The sequence below is a fragment of the Tachysurus vachellii genome, chromosome 10 (assembly GCF_030014155.1).
Source record: "Tachysurus vachellii isolate PV-2020 chromosome 10, HZAU_Pvac_v1, whole genome shotgun sequence".
NCBI lineage: Eukaryota > Metazoa > Chordata > Actinopteri > Siluriformes > Bagridae > Tachysurus > Tachysurus vachellii.
The window spans coordinates 11,805,623-11,830,703 of record NC_083469.1 but is presented as its reverse complement, the minus strand read 5'-3'; the positions used below and the strand labels follow the sequence as shown (position 1 = coordinate 11,830,703).

The 25,081-nt window shown below is 39.6% G+C and overlaps 1 protein-coding gene across 1 annotated transcript; it reads left to right on the top strand.

Moving 5' to 3' along the window:
• Positions 1 to 16,281: 16,281 nt before the first annotated feature.
• bmp4 (bone morphogenetic protein 4) lies at positions 16,282 to 23,236 on the top strand. The gene is made up of 4 exons (XM_060879569.1): positions 16,282 to 16,551; positions 19,693 to 19,812; positions 20,388 to 20,743; positions 22,156 to 23,236. The coding sequence occupies exons 3-4, from the start codon at positions 20,395 to 20,397 to the stop codon at positions 23,013 to 23,015; spliced, it is 1,209 nt and encodes a 402-aa protein (XP_060735552.1). The 5' UTR covers positions 16,282 to 16,551; positions 19,693 to 19,812; positions 20,388 to 20,394; the 3' UTR covers positions 23,016 to 23,236.
• The last annotated feature ends 1,845 nt before the right edge of the window (positions 23,237 to 25,081 follow it).

Sequence of the window (25,081 nt, the reverse complement as noted above, 5' to 3'; positions counted from 1 at the left end):
TTGCAGGAAAAATTCAAGATGTGTTCTTTCCTTCCGAAACATAACCCAGGAAAAGGTCATGGTCTGGTCACTCCATGAAAATCTTGAGTTTCTGTCACTGAAGCTTGAAACAACACATTTGTACTGGCCAAAAGCAAGGAAAAAGAAGAGGGTGGGAGAATATCTCACTGACTTGAACAGCCACTAAGGGTAAATGAACTCAGTGATACTAGCCAGACTGCAGCCCTCATTATAGTGCTACACTAAACATGCCAGTCTCCATCTGCGTCTTCACACAGCACACTTCTTCTCACACTTATCTGTTCAGTACATTCTCCCAAAAAGATATAATGACTACAGTGCTCTTTTTATGAAAGACTCAAAATACCTCGTAAAGAGATGTTCTATAAATAACTACTAGACGTTTTGGCATTTTAAGATATAGAGAAACCAAGGTGTTAGTCTATGATTTTGCTACATAATAAGTGCGCCGTAGTTCAAAATGTTTCTCCCCCCCCACTGTCATAAATTTCACAATCAGTTTAGTTTTTATTGCTCTGCTGCTGAAGTAAGCTGTCTCTTTGTTGTTGACACGTGAGGTGTGATTAATGTTCCTTCAGCCGACCCTTTCTGTGGCCTACACACAAATGCGCACACACACTCCTTACCTGTAACCCATCAGTCAGTCTGTAGAAAGAGTGTTATGCAGATGCTTGAATGAGATGAACTGGGTAGATTTAGGGTGGGTACCTTTATTATTGAGTAAGTATTTCCCAATGCAATAGATTGTTGTTGAGGAAAAACAGAGAACATACACACAGCATATTTATGGAAATAGTGTGACATCAGGCCAGCTTGAAGTTGAGGGAAAGTGGAAAATAGAGAGAGTATGCCAGGTGAGAAACAGAGGTCTGGCCACAATCTTTGCACAGGTGATGCAAAGGAAAACAGGTATTTATGGCTATGGTCAGTTACGAAGTCAGCAGGTTCGTTCCAATTACAGACAAGACATTCTGGGAATCATTTGCTTTTCTAAGCTGGACCTGAAATCATTTTCTTCTTAAGAAACACCACTGGACTTGTTGGTGACCACAGGCACAGCTAATTAGGCAGTTAGAAATGCTGTACAACATTTGAAAAGGCAGCAGGCAATAGTATTGAATTAAAGGACAGAATGGCAAAGCCTCAACCACCATAAACTTTCTGTATGCCTGTCGGTTGGATGAGAGATCTTTTGGCAATTTTGGGGGGCCAAATGTCCCCACAAAGGGATAAAATAACACATATCTAACACTTTTGATCTGTAGGGATATTTTTTGCTGGTCCCCATGAGGAATAATGTTTTTTTCTCCTATGCTGTTTCCCCCTCAAAAACGGTAGCCTTTACTTAAAAAACAAATCAAAAGGGTTCTCTCTGGTCACTGAGTTTAAGGTAATGGGGATATGTAGGTGTAGGAATAACAGTAATGAGCATTCATTACATTAACATTCATAATTATGTTAATGGAAAGGTCCTCATAAAGATATTAAGACAAACTTACAGTATGTGTGTGTGTGTGTGTGTGTGTGTGTGTGTGTGTGTGTGTGTGTGTGTGTGTGTGTGTGTGTGTGTGTGTGTATGTGTGTGTGTGCGCGTGTGTGTGCACGTGTATAGTGTTTAAGTACATGGTTAACTGGTGTATTGAGAAAGCTTTATATGTAGTGGAGGCTGTGCCCTTCTAAACCACCTAGCCATCACTTTAGCCATCATAAACATTCTTCATTTTCCAAACAGAAAACAAATATTAAGCAGCATTGGTTCTGCTACTGTGTATCTCTTTCCCAATTCCTCCCTTCTCACTCCCTTCTGTTCTTTCACGTCTAAGATATAATTATACATGTGCTAGGCTGATTATACGTTAGCTCTGGAATCTGGCCTGTTGCCTGCTCCCTAACCTAGTCCACTTCATTCTAAAAAGGCCTTTCTTTTGAAAAGCACCACAAAAACCATTTCATTCTCTCTTTCCTTTTGGATTAAACAGATCAGAGAGGAAAAAGCAATAAGGACTTCAATAATGATATCTGTTTATATTCTGCAGCGACACACTTTGCAAAGTCTGGCTTTTTACTCAGATGCGCTTTTTGTAGCATTTTTAATACAATTGCTACATTTCTACAAGTGTAGGAGGAAATACATGTGCCACAAATTTCTTTATTATACATAGTCCCATTAAGGTTTCTCACTTCTAATAATATTAACTGGTTTGAATATGTCACAGGGCTCTCAAGTGTCACGCATTTAGGTGACAGTCACGCATTTCGGTCTTTTCTCACACCACACATCGTATTTCTCACGCAGAAAATCTTTTTTACTATTTATCATATATTTAATATGCCGCAGCGCCCAAATCAGTCCGCACCCCTGTCTCTATGGAACCGCGCAGGAATCAAGCGTGTCTCCACTGGAGTTCTTAGTCGAGCCTGACATTTATCAGCCAATCAGAAAAAGAGGTTACACAATAGCCAATCAGAAAATAGCACTATTGTATATGGGTAAGACTTAACGCAACAACCAATGAAAATAAATACATATTCATTACAGAGAGTATTTTTGATGGTCGGTTTGAACAAAACCTCAATACGAAACAGCTTGTCTTTGGACGGGACATTGTCCTCAATCATGACACTAAAAATGGCTGGGCTTGAGCCGAACTGTTTTAAATGGGAGCCAACATTACAAATGATAAAGGAGTTCAAAAAGGCAACAAACACTTACAATAAACAACACCAGTCATAATCTCTCTCTCTCTCTCTCTCTCTCTCACACACACACACACACACAAACACACACACAGACAGACACACACACTCAAATTAATAAATGGAAATTGAAGAAATACTTTGTATTTGGTTAAAATGTGGTCAGTGATCCTGGTGAAACACAGTTTTGTTTTTGTTTTTTATTGTTTTTTTTTTTTGGGGTGTCGCTGGGGGGTTGAAAATGTCACTCTTGCCTGTCTTCAGAACTTGAGAGCCCTGTAGTCAGTGACAGTCTACCATTCAAACATTCATCTTCACACATCTTCCCTTTTTTTGAGCATGTATAATATGCTCAGTTGAATAAAACAAATTTAAGTTTATTTCATGTAAGATATAAACAAATGTTACTGAACAGTATGCATAAGATTAAAATGAACAAGTTTCGTAATGGAATAAGTTTCATAATGGACATTACATTACATTGCGTTCATTGAGTGAAAACATGTTTGCCAAATGGAACATCATCCTTTATATTCAGGCAGTTGAACTGCGTTTAAATCAGGTTAAGGGTTAAATGTCCACAGCATGAATATTTGTGAATGTTTGCCTGAAGTTTTTTCTTGGTTTCCAATTACCTAATTTCCTGTTCAAGCCCCAAATAAATACACACAGACTTGGAGAAACATTGTTGCATGCAAAGAAACGACATAATGGGTCACACACATGCATACACACACAGAGTTTACTGGCAGTCGTAGATAAGCCCACGCATCTCCACACGCCTCCCGGTTGTCGGTGTAATAGCTGTTATCTGCAGCACTAGTCCCTGGGAGGCAGATAAAAACCAGGCCATTGTGTTTTTATCTATCTCGCTGAAAGTCAGCTATTGACACCATGCACTTTAGAGGAAATCTCACTCACTGGGATGAGTCTTGAATCCTTTCCTGCCCTGGACATATCACCTTGCATTTAAAACTAGCAGCGAAGCACATTTACACCACATGAAAGACATGACATAGCTACACTGAACATCATATATCACATGCGGATTATGTGCAAGAGACTTGTGAATCTGGTTAGAGCATGTAAGAGAAACAATGCCAATGCAGTGCTAATTTGACACACACAATATAGTTTAACAGAAGTTGGTGACAGCTAGTATAATTGCATCGTTGACAAGTGATTGAGACTGTCTATCCCACAATGTTGCTGAATAAAAGCCATGTTGCTATGCAGGCTGAACTATTCTATTGCTGGTTGAAGGTGGTTTGGACAAAGGAACAGCAGGCTTTAGTGGGCATCATAAGGGCCCTCCCGTCTCCAGCCCTACTCACAATAACGGCCTAAGTGTGAACAGCAGGTGACTCCCATTCAACACAGCCTGGGTTAATAAAGTCTCTCCACTAAGTCAATAAACAAGGCCTTGTTCACACACTGGCTAATTGTTTTGCGCTCCACCAGCCTGGGTGTGGAGTGGTGATGAGGGATGCCCGTTCCACAGGAGTCTTCATCAGGGTCTTCGGCCATTCTGTCCCTCCAGAGGCCCTCACAGTGACCCAGACTTCAGACAAATCCACTCACTCTCAGTCACCCAGGGCGTGACCAGCTTATGTGTCCAGCCATCCTGGCTAGTTCAACACATGTCCCTAAGAAACTCTAACATACTTTCAAGTTGCTCAAGTCTGAAAATACTTGAGATTCTGCTCCCTCAGCTGCATCTTATCTCTCTGTATTCTCATCCCATGCCTGTAGCACCAACATCAATGCTCCACATGCATCCAGAAAACTAATTGAGTGCAGGCAATGAGTGAAACAACCACAGAGATGAAATCACAGTGCATTATCATGTACAGCCTCTGAGTAGGCCTGGTGGTTTGACAGTACTGTGTGGATTTGAGGCTTCATTCTGCAAGAAGAAGATCTAACTTTCATTTAGGACTGTTAACAATCTCTATGATGACAAACTAAACACTAGGGCTTCCCACAATATTTATATAAGGCCTCAAATCAATCAAAATTAATACCTTATCATAGCCAAATCTTTCTATGGAATTTATTGTCTACATTGTTAAATTATGTTATTATTTGTCTGATGTTTAAAGCTATATCTATATAATTAAGCTTACATGATTACATTTGTTAAATAAATGTAAAGATATAAACACATTCTTAAAAGTTCTTTCAATTTTTGCATGTTTTAAACGGTTGCTTATTATTATTTTAATACATAGGTGACAGATTTGCAGCAGCTTCTGTTGTACCACAGTCTAGTTTTCAATACTTCTGGTTGCTGTATTCTCTGAGGAACTAGTGACCTGTCACAGGTGTTCAAGTAGAGCTGTGCTTCCAGGGCAGCCCTGACCATGTTAATATGTCTAATGAAGATGAATGAATAAAGTTTAAAACATATTATTCATTGATTTCAGTGAAACCTATAGAAACTGTATCATTTGTAAACAGAGTGTGGACCCATATCAGGTCCTAGGAGTTTTTAATGGCTTAGAAACTCTCTCTCTCTCTCTCTCTCTCTCTCTCTCTCTCTCTCTCTCTCTCTCTCTCTCTCTCACACACACACACACACACACAGTTCCATCATCAGCTGTAAGTTCAGTTGTTGGCTTTGGTTAAATCTCATTCTGTATGCACACCAACCAGCTCCCTCACATTTCTGGAATTTTTGCATTTTGCTTTTTTCCTTTTCTGCGCTTTGTTGTTGCTAAACTACTTACTGTTTTTTAAACCCTATGCCAAGACACATTTTCCTCTCCTTGCACTAAGTCTGTGATATTGAACTGGTGGTCTTTTGATATGTGACTGAACCACTTCTTTTTTCTTCTTTACAGTTGATGCACTTGAAACAGAGCAGTCTTGCTATACTGTTGGGCTAAATAATTGAACATGTTACAGAATTATAATACTAAACATAATATTAGAATAATTATTGTATGGTCATTTACAATAACAAATGAAGATGCAATAGTAAACTCCAGGGTAATGTACTGTATATATTACTACTGTTTCCATGCCTGCGTATCACAGTAGCAGAAATGCTTCTAAGAACTATTAGAAGTCTGAATGTTTGTTATATATTTGTAAGAAATTTAAGTAACCCCCAAGCGACCCTCCCCCCACCTTCTCTGTCCCCAGACTTATTCAGTGGGTTGTGAAAATGAGGCGATCCAAGTAACATAACACGTAGCACATTATCCTTATCAACTCTGTCTCAGCTTAATCACCAAGGTGATGGCTGCCATGTTTTCTTACCCCTTTGCCTTAATTTATCTCTCTCTTTTTCTCTCCCTTTTTCCTTTATTCTTACTTTTGAACACCCGCTATCTTTTATCCTTTCTTATTTATCTCTCCACTCCTAGCCACTTTCATCTCTCCCTCTCTTTCTTTTGCTCTGTTTTTCCTTCCCTTGATCCTGTAGTTTTTTTTTTGTGTGTATCTTTTTCTCAGTCTGCCTCACGGATACGGACACTGAGCACCTGCAAGTGCTCATTTGAAGATGTTGCAGGCACAAGAATGCATGCAGTAAACACAAGAGAGCTGTATTTATAATAAATCAGCTTTATGGGCCCCTGATGGAGGTGATATCAGTGAAATTTATGCAGGGAGACCTCAGAGTTCTCAGCTAACAGCTGTGAGATAGAGCTTCCCTGCAACAGCCTGGTCTGGACTGACCCTGCTTTGTATGGCAACAGTATGGCCTCTGGGTCATGCTGCAGTAAAATGTGGTAAAATAGTTGGATTTAGTTATAAAGTTGTGGTTCGACTGTTACAAGCACAAGGCTTAGGTGAGCTAAAAGATTTGACTTCTTGGTATGAAGTGCAGTTCTGCCTCTCTGTGAAAACAACATTCTATTAAATTTTGCAGATCATCATTCTGTGTTCCTGTTCAATTACTGTAAATTGTTTTTGTCATGCAAAAACAACTTGGAAAATGTCACCCAATCCAAACAAAACAGAAGCATATAAATAGAAGTTGGTTTAACTATGCCATTGCCCACACTCCGTCCAGATGCCCGCTTTCACCCCATTAAATATGCACAATGTGAGAATAAATGCAATGATGTCACATTTCATAATGGTGTGTTGTTCAAATTACAAACCTGATTCCTGCAGCTTGAATAAATGTGACCAGTTGCCATTATTTGGTTTGCAGCAGATGCAGAAGCAATAATAACAATAGCTATGGTCGAACTGATGGTGGTGTCTTTAGTTAGAAGGAAACCTGGCTGGGCTTAAAATCAAGACCAAAATAGCTCCATAAACCTGACAGTGCTTTACTACTCTATGACGTCAACCCACTCTGTTCTCTTCTGCTAAAATGAGACTACCTGTGTAAATGTTTGCTGTACTATCATCAAAACCCCCATGAGGCTAGAGCTTTAATCATGTTTTCTGCAGTTGTTAGTGACTGGTGTGTGGTGGGGTGGGCAGGGGGTGGTTCCTGGCTCAGCCAGTACCCAGGTGTCTCCTTGGATCTGGTCCCACCCATGAGTGAGCCAGTGATAATTAGCAGTCGTTCACTTACAAATGGGCCAAGAACAGGCGGCAAATCATCTTGTGGTTGAACCTGGCACAAGCAGCTGCATGGGCCAACTGCTTGTGATTCTCTTACTCAGGGCGAGAAATAAATAACAGATACAGTGCAATAAAATGGCTCTTTTACAGCCTGCTAAAAGTTAAGGTCCTGCTGGGAGGCTTACTGTGAGCAACACTGCTGATATGGCTAACACCATTCTCAGCAGGCAGTTCAAGACCTTGCTGAAAGTCCAGGGATGCTGTGCTTTCCTCCTCCTCCTCCTCTTCTTACCTCATCTTCTCTGGTGAGACAGAGGCTCCCTGCAGATGGAGCAAGGCACTTGAGAGTAAACCAGTGGGGTAATGCAACAAATTTGATGCTTAACATGAACTGATGCCATGTTTCATCTGTTGCCATGTTGACATCTAGGCGCCTAGTTGGTGCTAACCTTTTTTTGGTCCTGTTGCTCCAGGGAGAAAAACGGCAGGAGAGCAGGGAATTGCTGCTTACCTCAGAGTCGCCTTCAGGTGGGGAAGAGAAGGGTTTTCATTACAGCTTTCAGAAAATCAAGACCAATAACATTTTGCATTCACTTGTAAAGGAAGTCATTTGTGGTAGCAAAATCATAGTGGGAAGTCTGAGGCTGTTGATGTTTTAAATCATGCATGATATAATTGTATCCCAGTCTTTGGAAATTATGACCCCATGCCTTTTCACTTTAAATATTAAATCAAATAGTGCATACATTTAAAACATTTGCCATGAATATTCCCATATGATAGATTGATGTAAGTAGAAGTGGTGGTTAGATGGAGTAACTTTACATACATGGTGAATCTGAAAGTTAAAAACAGTTTGGTGTGGGTAACCGTTTGAGTGGAACTTTAAGGATGTTTATGTTAGGTGAATTTGAATGTGCTATTAAGGACAGGAATTATTTCTTTTCAAAGACTTTGTGCTCCCTTGTAAAACACTGTGATCTACAGCAACAGTCCTTGTTTGTCTCTTACTGTAAAAATGTCTTTTTGGCCTAATGTGTGTGACTCACTGTAGGATGAACTTTTTTATTTATTTAATTTTTACTGACAGCGGAAAATTTGTGTCATGTCAAAGTGCCTCTAGGTCTTGGGTAAAATGGGGATGAGAACCAGTGTGGGTTTAATTTGATCTGTTGGCTCTAAGTATGTTTTATTTGTACAACAAATACAAAGTTGTATTTTTTGCTGTTCTTTGGATTTCTCTCAGAATTAAGCCTTTAATGCTACTTAATATCTTCCACACATATTGCATAACAAATCCAGTTTCACCCAAAGAAGATGTTATTCAAGTTACACTTCATCATTGTCATCATCCAGGTTAAAGGTATTATACCTTTGGAGCCATATAGAATCTTTCAAATGGTGGCATTCATGACCACCATTTTATAGCACAAATCTTGGGACTATGGGAAAAACTGCATAAAGCCTTGACTTCCATGGCACATCAGGACTCAAACCTGTTACAATAATGCAAAAGTGGGCTGAAACCTAACCATAGCTCATTTAAACAGACATAAACACTGCTTAGGAAAAAGAACTTGTTTATTAAAACTTAAATTGTACTCATATGCAAAATGACCCCTAATTACAAGTGCACCTATAATTACCTTTTACATCAAGCATACAGAAAGAAATTAGAGGATGGAGGTCAGCTACAAATGGGGACACTTACAAATGGGAACCCCATGGCATAACCCCTTCAAAGGCCTACACAATAACCTTTGCTCTCTATCCAAATGTTTTTTAGCTGATGGAAAACTTGTACACTGTAGAGGGCATGCTCTGTAATGGGATGTTACAGTCAAGGTTTATATGTTTAGTTTGAGGTGGAAAATCTTGGCAATTCAGCTGGCCATTTGTGGCATAGTGTGTATGTGTCTGTGTGTATTTCTGTGTGAGGTAGTATCAGTAAGTGGCTCTTCAAACAAGGCCAAGAGCAGACCCATACTTACACAGAAAGCTATTTTGCCCCAAGTTCTGCCAAGACATCCTGACCACTCCCAGAGCTTCAGCAGCCCTTGCCCTGGTAATTACATGCCGTCCGGAAAGAAGCCGAAAGCGACTCTCTTTAAAGTGAGTCAGATATCCTCCTTGTTTAATTATGATTCTCAGGTCAAACCTGAAACCTTTGGCTCAAACTATTGCTCTTTTTCCATAAGCCTTCACATGCAATACATTGTGTCCCAGAGAGAGACTGGAAATGTGGAAATGCTAGGAGGAGGGGTGGAGGAGGAGGTTAAACTGGTGATTTTTAATCTGGCATCCACAAAATGACCTAACTGCCTGACCACACACTGCTCCACCAAGCAGCAGCGATGACGCTGAGTCCTCTCACTATAGCATTTGCCTTAAATTTGTGACCTCATTGGGTGAGAGCTCAGATTCACTGGGTCAACCACGTAAATGTGAATGTATATTTCCTGAATGGAGATGTGTCTGAGTAGCTCTGATATTTTCTAACTGAATTTTAAAATGTAGTTACCCACAGTACAGATTTGTGGCTTTACTAATGGAAACCTATTTCACAACACATATATGTGATCTCCTGTACAGTATTAACAATGCAAACAACTTTATTAAACAAGCACTTGTGGCAGAGACAGAGATTTTAATAAACATTTCTGTGATGGATTGTGAATTAAAATGCTGCCTTTTTATCACTATTTCTCTATCAATTACTCTGAGCTGCTCTCACAACATCCGGTGACAAATGAAGTAGTGTTGCTGGAACATTTCACTCACAGCTTGAGCTGTAAAGACTCAAATATGAATTTAAAAACTAATCCCTTTGCAATGTTTATTGCAAAATAAATTCCAATACTAATTTCCCCTACTTCGTCAATGAGCTCATTCCAAAATATTTTTGCACATGTGACTTAAAGGTTGTCTATCCTTTTGGGGCCATAGGGGAAGTGCTCTCTAGTGCATACTACATGGCTATACTGTGATTCACTTGGGTTTAATAACTCTTCCTGTCTTTTCGGTCGAGACTGAAGAGCTAATCGCCTCGCTGCTTCCCGCACTGTCTTGCCAAAATCCCATGGTTCACCCACATTGGGATGTTAGCATATTCTGACTGCTTGGAATTCTTTCCTGCTGTCCGGAGAGCACACACTGTGTTTTAAAAACGTGTTGGGCTCTTTCAAGTTTTATTTGAAAGTATGTAATTACATTCTTGAAAGAATAACAGGTCCCTGGAGTGATTTATATTGAGTATTAAATGTCAAGGTTTGAAAAGACACAGTTAACACTTGCTCATCCACTTAAAAAGGCCCTCAATGGCATGGAATTCTAAGAGAATTTAGGATATAGATTTGCAGTAAAAAAAAAAAAATAAGATGCTGAGAAATGGTTAGAACAAAATGGGCAAGAGAGTTGTGTGCAGTAAATTGCTGCTGTAATTGGATGAATAATTAACATTCTTAATGTTCATTCATTCATTCATTTTCTACCGCTTATCCGAACTACCTCGGGTCACGGGGAGCCTGTGCCTATCTCAGGCGTCATCGGGCATCAAGGCAGGATACACCCTGGACGGAGTGCCAACCCATCGCAGGGCACACACACACACTCTCATTCACTCACGCAATCACACACTAGGGACAATTTTCCAGAGATGCCAATCAACCTACCATGCATGTCTTTGGACTGGGGGAGGAAACCGGAGTACCCGGAGGAAACCCCCAAGGCACGGGGAGAACATGCAAGCTCCACACACACAAGGTGGAGGCGGGAATCGAACCCTGACCCTGGAGGTGTGAGGCGAACGTGCTAACCACTAAGCCACTGTGCCCCCCATTCTTAATGTTAATAATTATTAAATTATATGGTTTAAAGTTTTACAAACATAACACCTAATATCCTGGATAATTTGCTATATCTATCATAGCAACGAGAAATGCATCAAAAGCAGCACAATATAAGAGCATTTTTATGCTGAATTTTAATACCATAAAATAATTGAATTAGTTAATAGACTCATCTCTGTAAGATTAATCCAGTGGCCTTTCATTCATTCTAAGAATGACCACATTTAGTCTTCAATTACATTTTCAATTACATCCCACAATCACCTTATATCTATGCTTTCATTCAATTCATTAAAATATGACTTGATCATTTAATTTAAAATTGACCAGCCTTTTTTCCTGAAAGAAAGACAAAGCTAGCTTCAATTACATTTCATTGTAGCAGACCCTGGTGTAGCTGACTGACAGGCTATCATCATGTCATAAACTAAGACACACTACTGTGGCTGTGAGTTGTGCATTGCTCCGATCCCACTATGTCAGTCTGTTCCCTGAGATTAAAGTACTATCTTCAAGTGACACACCAGCCACTGATAAAAAAAGCTTTTTAATCCACTGAGAAGAGTCCCCTCTGTAACCCCCACTAGCAGAACAGACAAGTATAGCTGGAACTGCTGCACTCCATGAAGGGTCTGGAGAGTGTTGTGGCAGCTGACTAAAAAAGGCCCAGGACACCTCACTCTTCAGCAAACATGTCTGATAACATCTGCCAGGAGCTGCTTAGCACCGGTGACAGGAGGTGGAAGATGGAAGGAGATGGAAGCACATTAGAGGCTTGTCAGTCACTTAGCTCAATGGAGGTCAGTCCTTCCATCTCTCTGCCAACTGTAAAATTAGAGAACAAATAAATGTCAGCATCAGGTTTAGTCTTCTGGCTGGGTGTGACAAATGACAAGTGGTCTTTTTAACAAATAAGTTGTCTGTAAAATATAATAGTAAAAACTGTATGCTATATACTCCTGGTGGTCCAGTGGCAGGATCTCACGTTCTCATTGCCACAGCCCAGATTCGATTCCCAGGCAGGGAGCTAATCCAGCCACTGAAGAGCTAACTCTCAGTGCCGGTCCCAAGCCCGGATAAAGTGGGAGGGCTGCATCAGGAAGGGCATCCGACATAAAGCCTTTACCAGATATAATATGCACACCATGTGAACCTCTATGGCAACTCCTAACAGAGCGCAGCCAAAAGATATATACTGACATATTGTACTTTAAGTTATTGACATAATAAATTGCATTAATTCTGCTTAGAACTGGAGGAATTATTCCAGGAATAATATCTAAAAATGTAAAGAAAATGCTTTTTTGGTTTTTTTTTCAGACATAATTAAAAGTTTATGTCTGTTCGTACATCATAAAACATTATTCGTAGACTATAAGATATAAAACACACTGTGTTTGTTAAAATGTATTATCTGTGTGGACATGACAAAGAGCACAAAGAGAGGTAATAGGAGTTTGAGTTTATCAGAACCTGGGGAAAAACTTCACAACCTGGAAAAATCCTGGCAGACCAGCCCCATCATTTCCTTAGAGTTTACCTTTTGACTCTGAAGTTTACATGCCATTTTCATCACACGGATTAAAATAGTTTGCCCAATCCTTCATTCTCCTCCCTTGCAAACACCAAAACCTCAGAGTACTTACAGACTTTAAGAACCGTGAGCTGAGTTGGAAGGATTAGGAACGTTCTTAGTATGGCTCATTCCATTACAGGTGGCCAAAATGAAGCTTGACCCAAAGAATGTTCCAGCAGAAAAAGGAGGCGCTGCAAAAGCTGTGTTTGATCAATGATCAGGGCGCGTGTCTCCACTAGTGAGCTAGCTGAAGTGAGAGAAGAACAGAGAGAGAAGTTGGCACTGACTGAGGGGAGAGAAGAACCGAGAGAGAGAAAAGTAAAGTGTGTTGTGACATTGCACAGGAGGTCTTCTCTCTGGGGTCAGCTTTGAGCTGCTGCTCTCATTGATTTTGGGTGAGCGTTCACACGTGAGAAGATTCTGAGCTTGATTTATCCACCACCGCTGACTCACATTTGCCTCCTACACAGAGGTGTGCTTCTGACCTTTACAAATACCCAATAACATATGCTACACAGTTAAACTTTTCAATCACACAACACCAGGTAAATATGTGAAATAGGCAGCTGATGATTCATGTACCTTCTGCAAAACATAATACCAAACATGGCAGGAAAAAGCAGATTGGGACAAATGTAAGTTACCTTTTATGGTGGCCTGTAGTAGTAGTAGTATTAGTAGTAGTAGTAGTAGTTTAAACTTATTTTGTAGTGAGGGGTGATAAATAGTAGTGATGCAGTTGACTTGGTGTTGAGAGGAACTAAGTAGAGGTAGGGAATCTCCGTCCCCTCCTGCACATAATGCCTGCAGCAGAACCACCCACGGGAGGCAATCTCTCTGTGATCTCAGGAGGCTAAGCCTGGTCAACGCCTCAGAGCACACCTCAATTATGTGCACACACACGCACACACACATGCACATACACATGCACACTCTGCTGCTATAACAACAGACCAGACCAAAAAACCCTGAGCAAAGCCCTCACCTCTGGGCATGATTAATATTATTCTCCCCAGCATTTTCAATTTAAGTTGTATCTTCTTCTTGCTTGATCACCAACCAGAACTACTTGGTGTGTCACAAGGCACAGATGGAAAAAACTAAATATATGAAAGCAAGATCTATAGTCATTTGGCATTTATGCTTATATAAGTCAAAATGAAATAGGCAAATGTCAATTTCAAATTTGACAAATGTTCTTAATAAATCACTTGTATTCTGGTAACAACAGAATTATTCTGATTGTTTTAAATACAAATGTATTTAACGTCAGATTTTTTAACCTCATTTTCTCCCACTTTAATCACGAAAGAATGTTAATTCCTATCCTTTAGCTTATGTAGCTTATAACTACCAAGCAGGGATGATGAAGGCCAAAATGTGGTCTCTCCAACTATCTGAAGTTTGCCCCTTTCTTAACTTTTATGCATTCACCAAGGTAAGCCAGGTGTCAATACTGCAATTTAATACTTTTGTTCTAAATGACAGTAGAGAATATTGTCCTTGTCCCTCATTGGATTTTCCAAGAATATGCCACACAGGAACTCAATTAAAACAATCATACAAACAACTAAATAAAAAATTAATTCAGCCATATACCTTACATATAAGGTTCAAGCTGTGTCATGTGCTATCCATGGTGAGGGTCAGCCTGTATGCAGTTGTTCACTTTGAGACCCTATCAGTTCTAATATTCTAGGCTGTAAAATATTGGCAGCCAGTCTGCATGATATTATATTTGTAACTGACATATAGGAAAAATGAAAAATTTGAAATAGAGAATGCTTAAGAGCCACCTACTGTGTTCAATAAGTAAAGCATAATTGATTAAGCCCAACTGTTATTGATACTGCTAATGCAAACTGACAGTTGGCACCAACATTAAGCAACCTCTTAATACAGCAAGCCACTGGATAGTCAACATCACTACTAGAGAACAGCTGGGCTGTGTGTAGACACAGTGTCAAGAGTATAGTGCACCCTGTGCTGAAACTGTGTGAGTTGCACACTAACCAGTCATGAGAGGGGTGTTGGGGTGGGGTGTCCCTATCGCAATGCACCACATTATACTGTCGGTCATTGCTTTCTAGAGATATCTATATAATAAACATGACAAATTCTAATAAATGAAGATGTGACATGAATAAAGAGTGAGTGTACTTTACAGTCTACTTATTGGCTGACAACTGTCTATGTATAGCACTGAGTGAGCAGTTACTCCATCACATTTACATAACAATTGTAATGACAGGGTCGTAATGATGGACCCCCACCAACGCCAACCCCTTCCCCAGTAGATATTTGCCCTTGTGTGTGATGTGTGAGCAATTTTTCTTTACAGTGAATTCGGAGGGGGTGGTGATGTGTTAAAGGTACCTTCTGCCTTTCTGTCTCTAAAGTGAATGCAGCAGACAGGGAAGCAATATGGTAATGAGCGGGTGTCTGTGAGGACTCATTCATGTACAAGGCCTTTAGTGGGTAGAATGAGGGCAAAAGGAGAATTGTAGTGATTCTGGTGATAAGGGACAATCACTGCTCTCCCTTTCTGCTGGAATGTTCATGTAATAACGCAAGTGCTGCAATGCTGTTTAATTACTCCTCAGTAGTGATGACTCTATCATCACTATCATCATTTCTATCAGTCTTTCTAAGAGCTGTGAGGTGTTGGAGCTGTTTGGATAATTCATTGACGTAATTAAACTTCACTAAAGAAACATTTTGTAAAACTTACGTGGGCTTATGTTTCCAATGTAAGGGCTTCACAGACTTGTTGTTAGTGGCCACCTCAGCCTCATGGGGTTGTTTGTATATATCAATGGAAGTGTAAATGGACTGACATACATGAAATTCATGGTCAAGCCTGGTCATTTGCATTAAGTTTGTTCAGTCTCACTTGAATATTTACTGTATGTGTATTTTGTCGGCAAATTAAGTTACAGTGGGCAAAGAACTAGGGATCAAAATATTTTAATGCATAGCTTTTAATCCCAGACGGTGTATTTTTACACGTATATTAAGGCCATTGCAAAACTGTAGTTACATTTATTTCTGTATTAAAGAGGCTGCTTTTACAACTTTTGGTGATCTTTATGGAAACATCCCCATAATCATAATAATACACATTCGTCTCCACCTTTTTTGACAATACAAAACAGCAGCTGTTATTTTAAAAAAAGTAAATTATCTGTAAGATGTTTTGGCTGTTCTCCTTCTCTCCGTGTGCGTTCGTGTGTCCATGTGCGTGCGTCCGTGTGTGTGCGTGTGTATGTGTATGTGTGTACGTGCGCGCGCGCGCGCGTGTATAATTGAACCTGTATACCGTAAGCGCTTTAGGCATTTTAACAGGCTACATGTGACTGCCAAAGGAGCTGGTGCGCCACCCAGATATTGCAAAAATATGACAAGTTCCGCCGTTTGTTCTTTCGAAGAAAAAAAATGAACACATGTAACAGTTGTGATAATAAAACGATATGATTTTAGTTCTGTTCTCCGGGGATCCGAGAGTGTGTAGGGGTGGGCGGTCGAACTTAGGTGTTTGGTGTGTGTGTGTGAGGGGGGAGAGGAGGAGGAGGAACAGCGACTTAAGTGGGCGGCCACATAAAAACTGCAGACAACATCAGGCGCGCGATCAGTGTCCGTGATAAACGAGTGATGAACTAGTGGAGATAGGAGCCGAGTGTCTCACTGGTGTTTTCACCGTGAAGCTCAATGGACTCAGATGTGTCCGTATAGAGGGACTTTCTCGGGACTAATACCCCAAAGGCTTGACGCTTTGCTTTTTGCGTGTATATCCCGAGTGTATGCTGCGCGCTGTAACTCTGTGGAAAGCGCCTTCGCTCAGTTCACTTGGTATTGAGGATACGCTTCGCGCATCTACCCATGGTGAGTGCTATCCCCTTTCTCACGTGTAGTGGGTGTCTGTGATATTTATATTTACTCACAGAGCACGATCTGAGCGTGTTACATTACCACATGTCAGGACTTTTCAAGCAGTGAACTTTTCATTCATTTCCAAAATTAAAGGTGTATCCGTTCAAGTTCTGTGTTTTTAAGCGTCCGAACAGAACCGTGTCGATTCAAGTGCATTAGTCTTTATGATTTCATACTACATTGATGGCCTAGGTAAAGGTGATGACCAGGATGTATTTTGCACATGTAGTTTTCCTTGCACACACACACACGCACACACACCTGCCCGCTCTTGACTGCTGTGCGCTGCTTGCATACAGACACCCACAAGCCGGAAGACTCTGAGCGCTCAGTCCAGCTCGCCGACTTTTAATCGGTATATTAATGAATCGCTTGCATCGTCCTTCTACATGCTTTTACAAGAAACCTGCAGATTAATTCTATTTATCCAGCGCATTCATTAAACGACTCACGCGCTTTCACAAAAATAGTTTGTTGTTTTTGTTTAAATGCCAAACCCACTGGCTGCAGATGCTGCTTTATCGGTCCATGTGGTTTTCTCATTTAGGGCAGAAGAACCTTGCAGGAGAATATGAGTATAATATTTAATAGCAAAAATGAAAAAAATCATTTCAAATCATACCTCATGCTTACCATATCCTCATGCTTATCTATCAGTTTTTATTTGCGTAAAGAGTTTCCAGAAATCTTTATATATATATATATATATATATATATATATATATATATATATATATATATATATATATATATATATATATTAACAGGGGTTCTTTAAACGGGGGTTGCGGGGAGGTAAAGGGGTTTAGGGCTAAAAACGGAACATAAGCAGGTCTTAAAACCGGATCACCATCAGAGCACTGACTCGGTAATAAATCAACTCCAGGGAGCCTGACGTTGCCAAACCGAGATGTTTGGGTTTTGTGTATTTTTGCCTCTTATATTTTAGGAAACGTAAAGCTGTACTAGAACAATAGGGAACAGCGAGTTAAATATAGTATATAGCCAACAGAACACATTACAAACAGCAAGGCCCTCTGCTCACTTTCTGATTTTGTTTGTGTATTTATTTGTGCAAATCTTGTACTTTATTTTGATATAGTTATTTGACAAAATTTAAAAGAATATACATAGAATAAATAAAAAAACTCTTGAAAATATTATTATTGGTGGAACCTGTAATATGGATATTCTGCGGTTCAGTTCTTCGCTGTTTAGTTTTCTAGAAGATCATGAGTATTGCAGAGTATTGGCAAAATGTTTGGAATGAGCCCGTTTTGTCACTGTTTAATTGATTATGGAGTTTTAATCTCTAGCTGAACATAACAACTTAACAACCTGTAATACATTATACATCTGTGCATTATAGTCCAAAACTAAGGGACAACACAATACAGCCTTCTTGGATTTGGAGCGACATGTTCTTTAGAGTGTTCTGGAGAGATCTGAAACAAGCGTGACAGAGATAAAATGCTAAAATTGGGGTCTTACTATTGTCTGTTCCTGTGGTTACCTGCTCCCCCTGTTCCCTGTCAGATTCCTCAGGAAACACATCTAAAAAGCCATGTGCATAGTACACGCTCATTAAGTCAGGTTAGGGAAAGTGAAGTCAAATGCTGTGAGGCCCACAAGACTCTGCCAAACCAGAGGAAGCAAGCTGTTGGAGCCAAATTGCACCATAAGCTTCTCTCATTGCAAAAGAGCTTGCATAGCTCTTCTTTATCCTCAAGCACATTCACATAAAATCCTGTAAATATTTTGGACAGTGAAGATTTGGTTTTCAAGCAAGAATTTGTGGTCTGAACTTACTCCAGGTGTGTGTATATGTGTATGTGTGCGCTTGTAACGATCTGTGGTGCCAACGAGAATGAGCATTTTATGAAGATTAATTCTTCTTGGTTTTTCTTTAATAAAATGAAACACCAAAGGTTACAAAAAACTATATAAGTTTTTGATATTTTTATGTATTTAAGATATTATGGGCCCTGGCACCTAACAAACTGAAGTATATTAGTATACTACAAAGTTTAGTATATTGATAGCCCTTACCCCACCCCACAGATGGGACATTAATTTGATTGAACTTATCTTTGGAAAGTAAATCCCTATGATCAAAGACATGCAAACTCCATCCAAGCTGCACACTATAATGACTAAGCATACAGGGTCAGGCAAGGGTCACCACCATGATCAGGATCCAGAGTCATTCCCTGATTGCAAGAAGAATAAGCAAATGCGTTCTTGTTGGTATGCATCGTTTTTGTTGTAATGATTGGGCTTGATCCAGTAGAACTGGATCCAAAAGATGACAAAATGTGTGCATTGCCACACTGACCCATTGATTTGGACCATTTAGGATAAACACACTTTAATTTTATTAGCACATTTCCTCACAGTACTTTGACCAGTGATACAGATGGTTATGCCCTCTAAATTAGAATGAACTACCAACTACAATCCAACTGTAATCTGGTGGCATTATCAACTGTGTATTATCATATAGCCCCTTCCCTTCTTTACCTTTATTTGTACTTATATTTAATTTGCATAATTGTATTTAAAATGGTATTCAACTTTGGGGATATATTTACGTAAAATATTTTTTATGGGTTTGTGTGTCTCATTTCACATACAGGAGATGTATTGGGTTTAAGTGCATGATATATGTGTACAGCAAGTTCACTTTGTAGTCCAGTTTAAGTGAAATCAGGGTGGAGACTGGGGATTTACAAGTTGGTTCTGTAAGAAGTTATGAAAAGTAGTTTGTTCACAAAATCTCCCTTTTTTAAGACTCAATGGACCCTGTTATCATGTGCACACTGAAAGATTTTTAATGAGTAAACAGGGGGATTAATTGTCTGTTCATTGTTAATGGAACTGTTCATTTCATACTTTTTCTGTGTATTCTTGTTAGGCAAAAAGAAGTTGTTATAACAACAACAACAACAACAACAACAACAATAATAATAACAATAAAAATAATAATAACAACAATAATAATAACAATTATTATTGTTATTATTATTATTATTATTATTATTATTATTATTATTATTATTATGTAAACAATAACACTCAAACTTTATCTTTTAGGACAAGACTCTCTCCTGTCTCAAGCAGCCTCCCAGCACCACGTAGCATTTCCTTAAGGAACCCGTCCTGCATTGGCTCCCAACAAACATGGACTGTTTCCCCATGATTTATTTTCTGTCGGTAAGTAGACCACACCTAACCAAACCAATTTTGCTTTCTTGCAATTTAAATAATAGGTTAGAAAAATATAAAGGGCTTGGTTATTTCAACAAAACAATAATAAATGTGCCATTTTGACTTTTGCTCAAAAAGTCTGAAATGTGTGGAACTTAGTCCTTTGTTTGGCCTTAGTCAGGTTATGCTTGTAGGGATACTCCTTCTTATCGAGTTATAGTTTGCTCTCACCCTGAGACATAACCGATCTTATTTGTCTAATCATTCTACTGGGGGACAGGGAAGGGGAATTTATTGCTCCACAAATTTCATTCAGAAACTTTGCCTGCACATTTACTAGTCCTTTAATGATGTTGTAAATCAAGAGAACACTGTGTATGTGTTCAGTGACCTTTCAACACACAAGACAGAACAATTATTACCTGTTAAAATGTTTCAACTGGGAATTATAATGCAGGGGATTGTTAAAAGTTACACATATCTTAATACATTGTCTTCTCTCCTACTTCTCTTTCCCTTTCCATTTTCTGCTCTGGCTGTCCCTTCCCCATTGGTCTGTCTCATCCATAATTGTCCACCAGAGACAACATGATTCCTGGTAATCGAATGCTGATGGTCATTTTATTATGCCAAGTTGTACTGGGAGAGCGCAGCCATGCTAGTCTAATACCCGAGGAAGGGAAGAAAAAGGCGTTGGGTAATCACCCGGGTCAGAGTCATGAACTGCTGCAGGACTTTGAGGCCACGCTGCTGCACATGTTCGGTCTGCAGAAGCGGCCACGGCCCAGCCGCTCGGCAGTGGTGCCCCAGTATCTCCTCGACCTCTATAGGCTGCAGTCAGGAGAAGTGGAAGAGGCTGAAGCTCACAATGTCAGTTTTGAGTACCCTGAGAAGTCAACTAGCCGAGCCAACACTGTAAGAGCATTCCATCATGAAGGTAAGACCAATTTAGGATAATCTACATGCCTATTAAGAGTTAAAAAGTGTATTTGGATTATTGCAAGTGATATTCAAACATTATTCAGTGCAAACACTTGTGAAAAATGCTCTACAGCAGTGTAACTCTGTCTTCAATTATGTGGATCTTTTTGAGGGATTGTCCTTAACATGCAATTATCTTTAATGCTACTCTGCAGACTTCTAAATAAAGTCCTGCTGCCAACAATGTGGGCACTTAAGGCAGACAGAGTGCCCAGGAGCCTTAAAAAACAAATGCATAGTGCCAAAGTGATAAAGGGGCACCAGTATGGCACCAGGAATACTCATTATTTTGTCTTTTATTGATTTTGTTGGCAATATTTGTACTTAAATAGGATCTTATTAAGGAACCATATGTGCATGGATGCTGCAGATGAGAGTAAATTAAAAAAAAAAGAAAAACAAGGATGTCTGCCATTGAGAAGGCAGTCCTTAAGGCCAAGGTCTGAATTTGGCACACAGAGAGCACTAGAAAAAAGCTGAATGCTTAGAATTTTTTCTAGAATTTCTAGAATAGTGACTTACTATTTGTTATCTGTGGAAAAATCTATATTATATTATGTACAATTATGTACAAGGGACAAAATATGAAAAGTAGTTACTTTGAAAATATACACTTAAGTTTTTTTTGAAAGAACAGAACAGCTCAGTTATTATCCAGAGAATGCAGTTACAATAGTATTAGTAATAGTGTCTGTGCCACCCAACACCATCTAAGTGAAAGGTTAATGATTATTCTTGATGAAAATGATAAATGCTGCTAGTTAACAAACTGCAGATCTAATCAAAAACACACACAGTATAACAAGAACCACCTGGATGAGATCAGGTCCTGGGTGTAAAATAACATGGGCGAATTGAAATAGAACATGGCAGGAACAACATTTATTTTCCTACAGGGGTGATCTTGCCAGAAATCTGCAGTATGTGCAGGGAGCTTTTGCCCTCCCCTTTGTTTGTTGTGCAGCCACGGAATTGTAATTAGTTCAGTCTGAGAAGATTTGGGGTAAAAGTGGAGATTGTTGCAGATTATTGTTATAAAGAAGTATATAGTGATATATTGCTATATGTTGGTTAAATAAAGCCTTTAGGCTGTTGAAAGTGAATGTGTACATTTAACTTAAAGTGCCTTTGCACATATCTGGTTTAAAAATAACCTTCAATATCTGGTACACGTGGAAAAACACAAATTTCAGGTATTTTGTTGATAAGATTTTGGGATATATAATGAGCGTTCTGGGGAGCAGAAGAAGAATGGTGCTAAAGCCTAGATTATAGATATAAAAGTATTGATCTGTAGTGCTACTGTTACTTCATATGAAGTGCTAACCGTACATACATACTTACCCAATCTGTCTCATCTTACCTTAGAGCACATGGAGCAAGTGCCATCAGATAGACCACACAGCTTCGAGTCCCCTCTGCGCTTCTTCTTTAACCTCAGCAGCATCCCTGAGGATGAGCTGCTTTCCACAGCAGAACTTAGGCTGTACCGGCAGCAGATTGAGGAGCCTGGTTTGGAGACCTGGCATGTCGAAAATGAGGACCTCCATAGGATCAATGTGTATGAGGTGCTGAAGACGCCACGGCCTGGGCAGCTGATCACACGCCTCCTGGACACGCGCCTTGTAAGCCACAACACCACCAGCTGGGAAAGTTTTGACGTAAGCCCAGCTGTGTTGCGTTGGACCCAGGAGCGACTGCCAAACTATGGACTTGCTGTAGAGGTTCTGCATCTGAACCAAACACCACGGCACCAAGGCAAGCATGTACGCACCAGCCGCTCAGTGCACCACACTTCAGAAGAAGACTGGGACCAGCTGCGTCCTTTGTTGGTAACTTTTGGTCATGATGGCAAAGGCCACCCACTGACACGCAGGACCAAACGCAGCCCCAAGCAGCGAGGCCGTAAGCGCAACCGCAACTGCCGACGACATGCGCTGTATGTGGACTTTAGCGATGTAGGCTGGAACGACTGGATAGTGGCACCACCGGGCTATCAGGCCTACTATTGCCACGGGGACTGCCCCTTCCCTTTAGCCGACCATCTGAATTCCACAAACCATGCTATTGTACAAACACTGGTCAACTCATTAAACAGCAATATTCCAAAGGCCTGCTGTGTGCCCACTGAGCTGAGTGCCATCTCAATGCTCTACCTGGATGAGACTGACAGGGTAGTCTTGAAAAACTACCAGGAAATGGTTGTGGAGGGCTGTGGCTGCCGCTAGCTGGGTTTTAGAATTAAGAAATACTAGCACAATGAAGGCAAGATCTAATTGGCCCCATTGTATACCTAAATATTTTCACTTGGATGCTTATTTATAATGTTTATGTTGAGATGTTTGTCTGTCTACTTTTTGTTTCCTTGACCATATGATCATATATTTCGACAAAATATATATATATTTATATCTACATATTAAAAATAAAAGTGAGACCTTATTTTAAACATTAAGAAGAAGCTGTACAACTTTTCCTGGTGTATATTATATTGTATAGGGGGTTTTAATAAGAAAATAGCTTACAAATTCATCAAACATAAAGAATATATATACTGATAATATTTATTTCTTACATACTATATACATTTACAAAAAAAAGGAAAAAAAAAGAGAAATGTTTATCTTCCCAGCCAAATTCCTATTTAAGTGGATATGCAACAAATGCAACAAACACATAATTTCTGTATGGAAATAGAGCACTGTGTGAAATGATCAACTAACTGATTTGTGTGATAAATCAGTTGAAGAAATCATTAATGTACTTTGATTTTTTTATTATTATTATTTTAATTCACATTTTCGCCAACTTTTAGACGTGATTAATTTTTTTTTTAGTTGTCCTATTAATGTGTTTTTTTTTTTTTTTTTTTTTTTTAAATAAATTGTGAAAAGTTACACAACAACCTGACATGAAAATAAAAATAAGAGGAAGAGCTCCAGACACGCCGGCTTTTGCAAGTGCGTTTAAATCGCACTTAGTTTGCTTTCCTTTATGAAGATGCAATTAGAGTAGCTGATTAAGTGTGACTCCTTTACACGTTTGCCGACGTGTGCTGAGACGCTGTCGACTCTCTCTTGTGAGGAATCAAAGGTTAGACCGACTGTCTCCAGCTTTTGTCTCCCGACAGCTCCTGCCGAATGAAAAGAGACGCCTGTCGCCAACCTGTGGCCCCAAACAGACAATAGACTTTATGCATCGCTTATTTACAGTTAGACGGCTATAAGGACTACAGGCCATATTCAGTGATAAACCGCTTTGAACTGGCGGATAGTAACGCGAGTGTAAAATGGAGGCGGAGCTCAGCTTGCTTAGGGAAATAATGTGAGTACAGCTTGTCAGTGAGATGTTTTCACGAACATTAATAACCTCTAGTTAAAGTTTTATCAACTGGATGCAGAGCCAGAGATGTTTATAGCAGCCCAAACTGAAAAAGGAAGAAGAATTGTTCAAACTGATGTGTCTTAGACTATTTATAGTCACAAACTGATCATTATTGGCTTAGCATTAAATTCAGCATTCAGTCATTATAGCTGGCTTATGGAGGTTTATGAAACTGGAATTTTCTTCACAAATTTGGGTTAATTATACCTTTTAGGGATATTTTCTGTTAAATTGCCCACATACAGCGTTTAAAGTAAACAAACACCTCCAGATTTAAGTACAACATCTAGACTTATCTGACGGTTCTAGTCTGATTAGCATAAACTGTTTACCTTTCTTCTGAAAAACCTCAAACAGTCCTGATGTATCGTCAGTGTGTTTTGAAAAGATAGGCCATTTGTAATATCCTTGTCTGGTTTAAAATATGAAAAATAACCAAATTGTTTTGTGATACAGAAAAAAGATCCATTTGTTGTTCAAATGCCTGTTGCCATTTGTTGTTCAAATGCCGATTTTTTTCCAGGCCCAAATACGTTCTTAGCGTGAGCAAGACGACATAATTATATATATATTATTTTTTATCTGGTATTTTGTAGTGTTATTTTACCTGGCAGTTGTAACAGCCGTCTTCCTCAGGGCCAACAAATACAGCACACCTAGGTAAAGCTCTAGTTTGGCCTGAGGATGTAGTGTCGCTTTCTCTTTGAACCTTTCCCTATCACACACACAGACTTGTCAGTGGACAGGGAGAAGGAAAAGAATTTAATTTTGAAGTGGCTGAGGGCAGAGGGGAAGACTCTAAAGCCAACGGACAGAACAATTACACACATTTCAAATGGTCTGCTGCAGTAAGATAACATCACCAAGCTATGCTAATTGGGCACTTTATTATCCCACCATGTCTTCACAA